At 37.9% G+C, this 12,814-nt stretch overlaps 1 protein-coding gene across 4 annotated transcripts in view; it reads right to left on the bottom strand.

Annotated features, from left to right (window-relative positions):
• Positions 1–12,814, bottom strand: part of BTRC (beta-transducin repeat containing E3 ubiquitin protein ligase) — a 113,880-nt gene that overhangs the window by 85,317 nt on the left and 15,749 nt on the right. The window contains exons 2-3 of one of the 4 annotated variants that reach the window (XM_053984225.1): positions 11,810–11,878; positions 1,082–1,189 (exon numbers count right to left, since the gene is read on the bottom strand). The exons of 1 other annotated variant lie outside the window; for it this stretch is intronic. In XM_053984225.1, coding sequence (XP_053840200.1) covers positions 1,082–1,189; positions 11,810–11,878 — 177 coding nt within the window. The remainder of the gene's footprint in view (positions 1–1,081; positions 1,190–11,809; positions 11,879–12,814) is intronic. 2 more of the 4 variants (XM_053984227.1, XM_053984226.1) reach the window with 2 other exon arrangements.

Below are 12,814 nucleotides of genomic sequence, written 5' to 3'. Positions count from 1 at the left end.
GAGGATTATTTCCACAGCACTATCCTAACTCTGGGAGCAAGAAGTAAGACTTAAAATAATCTTCGCATGCTTTCCTTTAGAGGCGCATAATGAACTTACCCCAAAACAAGTGAAAATTTCAGAAATATTCTGGCCTCTTATTTTTATTTGGTTTTGAAAGATGCTGGTCAATAAAACAGGTTAGGCCAGCAGTAGCATAATCTAGCAGCATAAACCTTGAAGCAAATGTTCATGCTACAATAAGCTCAAACAAACATGCTCTCTGCAGAGATACTCCTAAAGTCCCTCAGTCACTGCAGTTCATAAAATACCTCAGAGTTTCCAATGTGACTATAACATCTCCAGAGCCCAGTCCCTGCTGTTATGTCCACATGTCATCAAAAATGCTTGCTTGTCTAGGTTTCTTGATGATCACCCAGCACTTGTCTTACTCTCTACACATGGGAGAATGTCTGCATTTTTTAAGTTCACTGGTCACCCAAAGGGTCTGAACAAACTGGTTTGGCAGAAGGCTGACTGTGACAGAGAAAAGCCTCAATCTAACAAATTCAGAGATCAAAGGGAAAAAAAGGTTTCCTTTACTTGCCTTTTGACTGACAGCTTACTTGGACAATAATTTTCTGTAGTCAAAATGTCCAGATTCCTGATAACAAAGCTGAAGTAAAGAATTTCTGGCATCAATTATCATCATGGCAATGAACTCACCCTCTCAGTCCTTTAAGTGGCACACAGAAAATTTAGATAGGAGGGGCATCGCAAATAGCCAGAATAGCCAGATTGGAGACTGTGTGATGGATGATGTTTGCCAGATATAATTAAGTGGTATCTTTTTGACACAATTTAAAACCAATGAAAAAGATGATGGTATCAAGCCAACTTAGATAAAATAATTTTATCAAGGTAAATGGAAATGCCCCAGCTGCCCTGAATCTACACAAGATGGGTTAAAATACCAGAGATCAGAATGACAGAGGAGAGGCACGGAGTATGAACCAGAATAAATAGAGGTCAAGCAGGCAAGTAAAGGAGATGCACACACACACAGATGGAGAGAAAAGGAGTGGGGAGAGACAGAAAGTACCTGGAAAGCTGGGAGTGCGCCAGTCCCTGGGTTATACAGGCATCGCAGCGAGGGCATGCTGTCCGCCAGGCTGGAGCAGCCCAGCCACAGAGATCTGGGCATAGAGCACTGCAGAGAAAGGACAACTATGAGATGGGACTGTATGAGACAGGATGGCACAGATTACAGGAACTTTTAAGGCTTAGCCAAATGGCATCAACACAACTGCCCTTTAAGAGAGCACTAACTGCTGAAGTATCTTTTCCTTGAGAGAAGCTTTACAGATGTCATAGTAACAAAAAGAAAAAAATGCACTATGGATCAAGAAAGTAAATTTTGATTAATATTCCACAACGTGTTGAGTTTTCCCAGTAATAAAACATTTCTTTCCAATTTTTCAGACCTCTTCTCTATCCACAGCAATGCTCCAGGCAGAACACAAGGCAAGCAATTTTGCAAGGAAACCAGAAAAGTAAATGACAACTCTAAGTGTAATACTTGCAAGGAAAGAAAAGGTTTGTGTTATGTCTGTAAATGGGATAAAAGGAAAAACTTATGATCCAAGGTGAACAGGAAGTTTGTGACACTTTATAAGAGTTTCTGCTTGCCTTGTTGTTTGTTAAATGAAATACAATTTTTATAATAAATTGATTCAGTTCCTACAAACTGAAATACAAAAAAGGAGCCAAAGCAGCCAATCAAGGAAAATACTAGCCATTTTGATACTTAAAGCCATTAGCCCTTGAAATAGAGAGCTGCTTATTCATTTTACACTACTACTATTAAATTTAGGGATGCATTATGATAGCAACTACTTTTACCAGACACAGAATTTTTGATGCCATAAGCACTACTGCATTTGTCTAATTACTGGCAAGGCAGGAAAAAAACAAGTGTATTTTGAACTGGCAGACAGCCATGAAAACTGAAGGATGTGATAGATTAGCTGCTAGAGATTTTAAACCCTCACATAGTCTTCTTTTTTCAATCCTGGCCCCGCTTTTTTTTTTTTTTTAATAGAAGGGGAGGGGATGGGAGGAAATTTGAGTGGAAAGGGCAGCTGGAATGGGTATGAAATGACAGCTGCCTTCTGAGCCTCCGTTTCTTCCTGCTCTTGAGAGGGCTAGAAAACCTTGCGCAATCTTGCACTAAATGAGAAGTAAGAGCAACATAACCCATCTTTGAATGAGCAGGAAGGTGATCACCAACATCCATAATCTGGTCCTGTGCAGACAGACACAGAGATTAACCTTGTCTGTCACCACATTCTTTGCTGTACTTTGTTGCAATTTACACTGCTGTTCCAGAAATAGTATTTAAAGACTGCTGGGGAATATAACCTATAGAAACGTTCTCAATAGAAGTTTATGATACCTTAAAATACATTCCTCACTGCATTTTCATTTAAAAAAAAAACAACCAAACAACTCTTCCCTTTACAAAGACACTGAAACTCAAGAATTTGAGTACATCAGAGTAATACATATCACATGAAGTTGCTAATTTTATGTAATGCCCCTCCTGAAGCCAAAAAAATTACACCCACAGTATTGTAACAAGCTACAAAAGTGAGCCATACTTCCTTTTCCACCATTTTAACCTCCCAAACACTTCCACATATAAAAAACCTTCCAAGTGCCAGCAATCTTTTCTTTGCAATGTAATATGTATCACTACAGCTACTGAAAGCTGTTGTGACAATAACTTTTTTTTTTTAAATTCATACATGAAATGGATATGCATAGTTAAGCATTTCACCAATTTTATTTATTTAAATCAAAGTTGCTTATTATTCTCCAAGAATGTCACAGTAACAGGAGATTTACTACATGGTGCCTCTGATGATGCAGAGCAAATTCACTAGGTGAGGATCAGCTGCTTACTGTTATCCATTCCAGGATTCATAACATAATACAAAATAAATATGGGATGATTTTCTTTTTCCATATAGAGTTATCCAAGACTTGCAGCTATCATTTATTCCATATTCTCAAGCCTTCCCATCCCTTGGGCTGCCTCAAGTTTTCGTACTGTGATAATGAACTCAAAGAACTGATTGCCATTAAAACTGACTGACAATATAAAAAAAGAAGTTACTTTCAATATTGTAACTGACTGAAGCATGGAATGGTACAGAGGCAGGAAAAATGAGGAGCACTCTGTCAGTGGAAAAGCAAGCTCTAGTTGACTCAAGGTTTACGTTGAGATTACAGCTCAAGTCACAGTCATTACAATCTGCAGGTAGGGCACTCTATTGTGCCAGGGAACTTACAGGGCAATGAAATGTCTTCCTCTAAAATTGCCACAATAACAAAGAAAAACATTGAAGGGCTATTGTGCAGAGCTCTCTGTCCAATAGAGGATATCATTTCTCACCCATGCGCTCCTGCCACTTATTATTGTTCCAGAGTTAGGAAGTACAAAGTAAAAAACAACCAATACCTTAGATGATTTCTGAATCTGTTCCAGTATACAACAAAATCTACATTAGTGATACAGTACTTAAAAACATAAGTGTGAAGTAGCACAGTGTGGAAGGAAATGTCATTCCCGTACTTGCCTTTTACCTATTGAAGGAAGCAGAGACTCTAAATTACTGTTGGTGACTGAAAGAGGCTTACTCACAAGCCTGAACAAAAGGCCCCAGGTGCTTCAATAGAAACAGCTTGTGTGTAAATCAGATGAGTGACCCACCAGAACAACTTCATTTAGAGCTTGATCTCTGAAAAATCTCAACAGCCTCTATCCCCATGCACTGAGCAAGCCACGTGTCAAACACTCACTTTTGTACTGTCAGCTCCACAAACAAGTGACTTGCCTCAATGTTCATGACTTGAAAGCTGACTGAAAAAAATCCTCTCCTGAACTCAAGTCAATCTACATCGATTCATCAAAACAAAGATACAGAGGCACAGTGCTTGGACTAGAGCCAAATGGGAATGCTGGTACTGCTTGCTAAGTACTGGGCCAGGATGCAGCAATCTCTTTACTTTCCTAACTCCCAACTGCATTAATACTTCGGATGTCTGCACAACTTTCAGACCCAGAGACGCAAAGCTTTTTATTTAGAAAAGCTAAGCATCTTTAATACACACTGAGTGGCATAAAATAGGGAATTATTTGATGAAAAACCCAATTTCTTTTTCCAATTGATTTTAAAATCCCACTCCCTGAACTCTGAAATGTATTTTCCCACTAAATAAATACAGGGAGCACAGTTTCAAACAAGACCAGCATCCTCCTTGTGACAGAGGCTGGTTCCAGCTGCTCCACTGGTGATTAAAATGGGTTTGCCTTACTTTGAATTAAAATAGGCTAGAAGCATTCACAGCCTCCGCCTGAGCTGAGTGGACAGTAACCATGAGCTGAAGGGAAGATGTATTTTAACCTATTCAATTATTCTTGTAATTATATTGCAAGAACATTTTTTGACTCCATCAGATATTCTGCCTCTAATAGTCTACCCTCTCTTCCAATTATCTAATGTCCTAAAGACAAATTTCAATACACACTCAATAGCTAAATTTTTGCCAGTGCTAAAAATTGGTTATTTACTTTATTTGCTACTGCATTACAAGATTATACATTACCATTTCAGACTGGGTTTTTCTTATCAAATTTGTTCTCTTCTAGTCCTTCAGCAAATACAATATACTAGGGGTAACTAATACAGTTTTAGTAAATTGTGTTACAGGTCAGAAATATATCACCTTGTCCTGTAAAACTAAGTGGCTCTACACAGGGAAAAAAAAAGTTCTTGCACTACTATACAACAGTTCACAACTACAGTGCACAGGTATGAAAGCATAAACTGACTATACTGAGCTCACTATAAAACAAGAGTGACCAAAAGAAAATCAAACTATAGTTGAAGGATATTTTCTTTATAGTCAGTTCAGAGAAATTAATTAGACAGTAGTACAGAATTACTGTTTCTAATTGTGGCAAATTTTAAAATAGTGAGGTATTACCTACTACCCCTGTATGAACCCTGCACTGAACTTTATGATAACCTGTGCACTTAAAACACCTTTGATTTACAGGCAGCCTGATATATTTTTGTACGTCTTCAAAAGTTTGTGACAAAGCCAAAGAGGAAAACAAATTTTCTCCCCAAGGGCTGGTGTTTGGTGTACTGTACATAAGATAAATTTCAGATGCTAAGCACATCTATTGCAGCCCTTTCCTAGCTCAGAATTGTTTCCCTCCTAGTACAGCATTCAGCACCTTATGCAGGTGAACTCTAAACCAAGACATGAGGGGAAAAGAGGTCCTAGAAATTCTACCACCCAAACTGGAGCAGATAAAACATATGGGATGCTCTGAAGGGTATTTGAAGTATATAAACCAGATGTGAGCTTGATATGAGAAGAGAGATCACCACTTCAGAAAGCAAATATGGGATGGCTGACAAGAACAATTCTCCCTGAAAGTATCTTTCACACTACTGTTTCCTGCATGCTCTATAAAACCTAATTCTCAGGAAATGTGCCTAAGGAATTTTAATCCTTTATCAAACACATGCTCAGATCTTACTGGGATTCCTAATATTCAGAATTATTTTTATCATACACCACAAAAAATGGGAGAACAAACCTCAATATCTTTCAATCTCACTCAGTTCCTCTTACACTTTTTTGGGCCACATACTTAACTGAGCCAATGCCAAAAATATAAGATACATCACTTTCACATTGTGTTCAGTCTGCACTATTCCTGTCACCACAGAATGCAACACATTGCATGAAACAGATAAGGCAGCTGCTATTTACATTACAAACGTTGGTCTCATGAAACTTAGTAACAATTCCAGAAATTTACTTCTGGATAAAAAATCATTTTGGATCCTTTCCCTGGTCTACTTTTCATTCTTTTGACCTCTCACATAAAAATGAAAAGGTATCTCTTATTTTTCCATCTACTGTTCTGAGAGATGTTTTCTGAATAAATATATGTAAGTATTAAAAAAATACTCCCAGTGCATCTTGTATACTTTCACAATTAAAAAACCTGACATACATATTTCATTTTTTAGCTTTGGTAACTCTTCTTATCTGAAAAAAAAAAAAAAAGTATATAATACAACTTCTAAAAAAGCTGTCAAAACAGAATAAGAATATTCTTTTATTATTTATTTTAGTAGATTTTGTGGGACTTAGTTTTTTTTCTTTTCCCCTATCCCAAAAATGGATGCAAGGCATACTAAATACATAATTACATGAGAGAGCCACACAGCTTTCAAAGGAGCCATTCAAGTGAATTGTGTAAATAATATGCCTTTAAAAACCCTAACATATGAATACAGATTTACCAGTTATGAAGTAGTTATATACCTGAGAGACAAGAATATGCATTTAAAAAAAAATTCTGCCCAATTATAAACTTACCAAAGAGACTAGCATGTCTCAGAGCAAATTAATACTTTCATAACTTTTGGAGAAAGTTTTTTGCCTGTTTTCATTTGAAAATAAGAAAAACATTAAAAGCTGTAAGTCTTAATTAAGACAAAAAAACAACAGTCAAAAGCCATACAGTTAAAATGTGCATCTCCTTGCATCCCAGACCAATTTTCCCCACTTATAACTAGGTAATTCTGACTTGGTCACTGGCAGTTTTTCTTTAAAGTCTTTCCACAGTAAGAAAATTAATTTATAAAAATAAAGAGGCAACTGTAGTAATCCTTGGAGTGTGACCATGAGAAAGATCTCACAGGACTCAACCAGCCCACCAACAGTTCTTCTAACTGCACATATTGCACCAGAATCATGAAGGGCCAGATGCAGTTCCTGTCACAACCAGTGCTTTGCACAATTCCTCACCTTTTATTATGTTCAGACACCTTGGTCACATTTCCACAAGCATGTACAGGTACAATTCAAAGTGGTTTGTGCTTCTGCTTGGTCATAACAAAGCTCAGCTATCTCATTAAAGACCCTTGGACTATTTTTCATGAACTGCAAATCAAGCAAACCAACATTTCACTTTGGGAAAGCTGAGCGTATTTTTCTGGCACAACCAGGGTCTGACTTCCAAACAATAGGTCTCACAAATCAGAGGCTGAAACACGCTACCAGATTCAATTATAACACTCTTCCTAGATTCCAAACGTAGGTAATGCTGGACTTCTTACCCTGGTACAGATCACTGACTTCAGTGCAGCAGTTTTCCCCTTCACCCTCAGGCTGTTACTACATTCTGCCAGCTTTGCTGTGCACGCAGAACTCCAACTGCTGTGAAGGGTTCTTTTTCCTTCAGCCACCCACTTTGCGTGTAATTGCTCAGTAAATTTTCCTTAACATACGTATTATGCAAACTCTTCTCTAATCTTCTGGTAACTCCCTAGCTAACAGTAACTTTTTCCAAGATATTCCAGTTCACTAACTACTTTTAAATATCAAATATAAGACACATGGAAAAGGATTTACGTATTCAGATTATCCATACAATAACTTACCTGAGTAGGATCTGGAGGATAAAATCACAGCTTTTAGGTAAATGTTTGTGAAGAAATGTTTTCACCAGGAGTGGTTACTGGAGTTCAACCTCTGTGATTTCAAGTTAACAGAAATTACATGCCCCAGCAAGGGGCCAACTTCCATCTATAAGGTGTACAAGATCCTCATTTGCCAAGTGCTTGAGGGAACTTGTATGGATCACATCTGAACTCAACAATACTAGTGTTTTCATAATTATAGCTCTTTAATGCATGAAGCTGATAAGTCTAAACCAGTGCAGCTGCAGAGCTTTAAGATTTAGGTGCCATACCCTTCTTTAAGGAGTAAAAGAGACTTGTGTGAGACTTGTAGAGACTTGTGTGTGCTTCTTTAAACAACACCGAACTTAATAAGAGCTGTCTCACCAAGGTCTAAAGCATGAAACTATGTGAAGGTTTAAAATGGAGATGTTACAAGACCAAGTGCACTCGGCTCTTTGGTAAGCAAGAAAACACAGTTGCTACTAAGCTCCATTATGTCTGATGATCTTAGAAATATCTTCCAAACTTAATGATTCGATAATTCTGTGTCTAAAGCCTGATCAATCACAAACCATTCCTCATGAGTTTGGGCAGAGTAACACAGCATACTAAGGAATGTGCTGGAACTTCTTCATCTTGGAACATTTCTAGAACTTCTCTCTATTTTCATGACACAAACTGCAGGGAAAAACCTACATTGGTGGAGATATGAAACTGAAGTTTCATTAGATTTTTCCCTCATGTCTAGCTTTATTTAATTCCATAAAATCTCTCAGAATTATTGTTATGCACCTACCACACAAAAGTGTTTCAAGGATAAGTGATATGCCTGCATAGCACTGTGAGGACATAATGTACTATATGAGTGCCAAGTATTAATAAATGAACTGCAGAAAGAAATCTTATTTCAACTTTCCACCCAAGGAGTTAGTATCTGAATTTTAAAAAGCGTATGAATTCACTGAAAATAGATGTTTTAGAACTTAAGAAAAGGATGCTAAGTGACAAAATTACAAAACCAAAATATATCCAGAATAATTTCATTTTTCTCTCAGCAAAGTTCAATTCTAGCAGAAGAATCCTGGTTTCACCACAGTCCTGGTTTTTACACCCTCTTTTCCAGCTGACTTGACTGAAGTGCAGACCATTAATAACTGGAAGTGCCTTATTTTGATTATACTGGCCTTTGCTGGTACCAATCTAGTTAAGGTATCACCAAGAATTTCCAGCATAAAACACATTTACAGGTTTATAACTTGGCTTTAAAAATCCTACTACAAAAAGACAGTGGGAGGCAGAAAGGCTCAGATGAGTGCATTACATTACATATCCTACGTGATGCATACTTGCTCAGAAAAAGGGAGGCATTAGCTTTAACTCTGAATTACCATGTTTCAGAAGCCACCTAAAAATGATACTTTTACTTCCGTTTATGTAATCAAAATAAGGTTTTGTAAATGTTTTACCTAATTAGCTTAACTTGCCCAGTTTCATAGTTTGGCTTAAATTATAGAAAGTGTCCATATAATACAGGAATTAAAATGCCATGTCTATTGACTGTATTTATACACAAACATTCCCTCCCTTTCTCCCTTCAGAAGTCAATTGTGGCTTGTCTCCAAAGGGCTAGTACCTAGGTGATGGGATGTTACAGACTGCTAGCAAGTCTGTAAAAGCTTAAATGAAGATCAAGGCTGAATAAAACAACTGTATTTTCTACAAAAAGACAAACAGCTAAACAGGAAAGAGCTAGAGTAAAGAGAACAATGCAGGTTACTTAAAATGCCAGTCTTAAAGCAACATGCATTTCTGGCCATTGGTATTGTATTTCCTCTAAACCACATAAGAACACAATACAACTCTCCATTACAGCACAGCAACATTAAATATAAAACCTGCCATTAAAGGGCAGAGGGTAATGACATCAGTGTGGGCAACCCATGCTCAGGTAGTGTTCAACTATTATCTCCAGTTTAAGAAGGCTGAAAATACGCAAATGCAGCCAGCACTGGTTTTAGATAAAATTGTCAGTTTTATGGATATTTATAGTATGTGTCCAGTCTTGCAGAACTCCATCTTCCTCCACCTCATCTGTAATATAAACTGCTTTTAGTCCACATTAATACAATGTGTTACTGGGATACTTCTCACATTCTGTGTAAGTCAGGCACCAGATCAATACTCAGCCATGCTGAGGAAAAAAAATCATTAAGTTAGGATCCCGTTAAAAATACAGACAACAGGAGAATAAACCTGACACACAGCCCCCATTCCATCTGGATGCATATGTAATTATGCTTTTACACACATCAAAAGTGGCTTTCTTTTCAATACATAGTTTTAAGGAATCCTACAGGTAGTACCTTTGATAGATATCCTATACCAAACCAAACTCACCTCAAAAAAATTTAACCTCTCTCCTTCTCATGAAAGGTCTTCCCAGCCTTTCTATCAACTGCCTTACCCTTACACTTCCTGTGGTGAAATCACAGCACAAAATTGGAATAGCAAAGATATTTCCACGACAGTATGTGCTGATGACAAGCCCGAGTTTAAAACTTTTCCTTGGATCAAGGAGTAAGAAGATTGAGATAGACATTAGAACTAATATAATAAACTAAAAATCAAAGGGAAAGCATGCTTACAAAAATATCTTTTTCAAAAAGTGCAAGTTCTTCCATTATTTGAGGTTGCCTAGTGTAAAGCCTCCTTGGAAATTTTACTGTGCATTTTAAGTTTTTTACCCCCTTGGTATTTTTCAGAGTTCAAAAAGCATATATCCCACGTGCATCATGGTATTGCTAATAAAAGGCTGCTTTGTTTGCCTCAGAAGTAAAAGGAAAACAGAACAGCCACACAATCCTCTTCCTATTGTTCTCCCAACCCACATAAGAAACAGAAACTGATGCCATGCCCCATAGGTCAACAAACTTGAGCTCTGTGAGACAATAATTGCAGAGTTGAGATTCCTCTGAGACACCTTGCCTCCGGCTCAGCGAAGTTTAAATCAAGAAAACATAAGCTTCAGTGTCCCAGCTGACCTTCACTAGAGTGGACTTGAGGAGAGAGAAACAGTCTCTTGGAGAGAAGCTCCAAAGCACACTTCACCCTTGCAGCACGTCACTCATTCAAAGAAACGGTTTGCAAATAAAAGATTTGATGCTCATCTTCTAATAGGTGTCAAAGCTCTGCTCAGTTTCACAGAAGTCAGTAAGTTGACAGCAGTAAGCAGCTTGCACAAACAAGTTACTACATACTGCTTCTAAGATACTGACATAAGACTGGAGACCATCAAAACCATCCTGTTAGCACCTTCAATGAAACTCTCATATTTTAAGGGGATTTGCTGATGCAGCTTTTTACTCTCACACTCTGCTCAAGTGACTTGGTTCTTTGTTTATGTTGGGCTCACAGTACCACCTTGAAGATCCCTTCACCACCACGTTTTGTCATTTCACAACTGCAGTTGCCATGACAACAGGATGCAGGTTATCTGTGCTGTTTTCATATTTCCAGTTTTTGTTGCCATAACAACACATTCTGGCTTTCTACAGAAACAGCAACTTTAAGCCATGTATTCTCAAGGACATGGGATTCATCATCTATGTTCATCAGAGAAGAGATCTGTACAGGCCATTTGTAAATTAAGCTATTTTTTCTGAAGCGGGATTTTTCACTCACAAAAGTGAAAAGCTGACAGCAATTGCTAGAGGCAGACTGCTGAGACATCTAAAGCCTGGCCTTTAATAATAGCCAGAGTAATATAGCACCAGACCACTTCCGAGTGGGGACTCCCCACAGTGTCAGACTGTGTCAAACTGCACAATTGTTATGTGATGTGAGTAAGTGTCCATACTTGATTCACCCAGGCAGATCTGAATTAGATGCTAGATGCAATTCTCTTGAGTTTTAACCCAGTGGCCTCCCCATTATTACCAGCACCACCACCATGCAGCTTTGTGTTTGAAGGCCCATTTTAATTCTGTAATTCAAGCTGTTGCTGTAGATCTGTTTTCAGACTATGACCCTCTTCGCTTCCAGGTGACTGCATTTTGAACTTTTATTTACAGGAAGTGCACATTCATCAGACTGGTGAGAAAATGTTATACAAACACAGCATGCATAAACACAAAACAGTGATGGCTATGAGGGGTATCAGCTAACATGGCACTGTAACTTCATTACACCCTCATTTATGTACTTCACTAATGAGACAAGCACAGGTGTCTAACACAGTCCCTCACATGAGATGAATAACAATAATACAGTCCAACCTGCTTTAGCCATGCTTGGTATCCAGAAGATATAAGTTGAAATCCATCTTTTGGCATGTGTATTCGGGGCTAGGAGAGAATAGACATAAAGAGAGACCTCCTTTTACACTGGGACCTAGCTAACCTAAGTCTAAATTCTGGAGCACTTTAAACAATGCAGATTTTTTTAAGTGAAGGTTTAGTCCCCAGATTCGTTCTTGTTTAATGCTCTGATATTAACTGCTTCAAGAACACTTTTTAAATAAAACCACTATTTTTATGTTTTCCACCATTTTACATTTCAGTTCAGTATATATAGGTATTTTTGTTTAATTTCCACAAAAAATGCACTTGGATAAGCACAGCCTCTGTGGTGGGCACAATAGCAAAGACTAATGGTCATTAATGCTTTAGACACTACATAAAAAGCAAATGGTGTCAAAACAGCAGTAGTTAAGCTATGAGTGTTTCCAGTTACCATCCTCAACATGGTCAGACCAGACACTGGACAACATGAAGAGATGACAGAAAATTCCTGAAGAGGTGCAGCCTTAATACTAGGGTAACAGGTTATTATACTTACACACAGTCCTAAATTGTGTCTCAAATCAACAGACAAATATAATTTCCCCCCTATTTACAGTTTTCATGCTTTATTGGATGGAAGAAAAGGTAAGACATGAAATTGTTCTAGAAGCACAAAACATATATAGCATAACTTACAGCAAGGAAAAAGTATGCAACAAACTCCAAAACACTGTCTGGCGTGACATTTATTTATAGTTCAAAGATACTCCCTCATTCAAGTGGATTCAAGTGTTCCCCTCCGTCCAAAAAAAGGAGATGCTTAGAAATTAAAATCACATCTAAGCAACAGGACCAGACAGAGCATCTGCAAACACCAAGTCCAGAGATTTTTCTTACTCCGTGAAACTACTTCACAATCCCTTTCTTACCTCAAAGCACCTCTCCTCCGAATCAGATGTGTGCCCCTACCACTCCTTCCTCCTGGAAGGCTGGAAAAAG

This window comes from Vidua macroura, chromosome 8 (assembly GCF_024509145.1).
Source record: "Vidua macroura isolate BioBank_ID:100142 chromosome 8, ASM2450914v1, whole genome shotgun sequence".
NCBI classification, from domain to species: Eukaryota; Metazoa; Chordata; class Aves; order Passeriformes; family Viduidae; genus Vidua; species Vidua macroura.
This window is presented reverse-complemented; position numbering and strand designations above follow the sequence as displayed.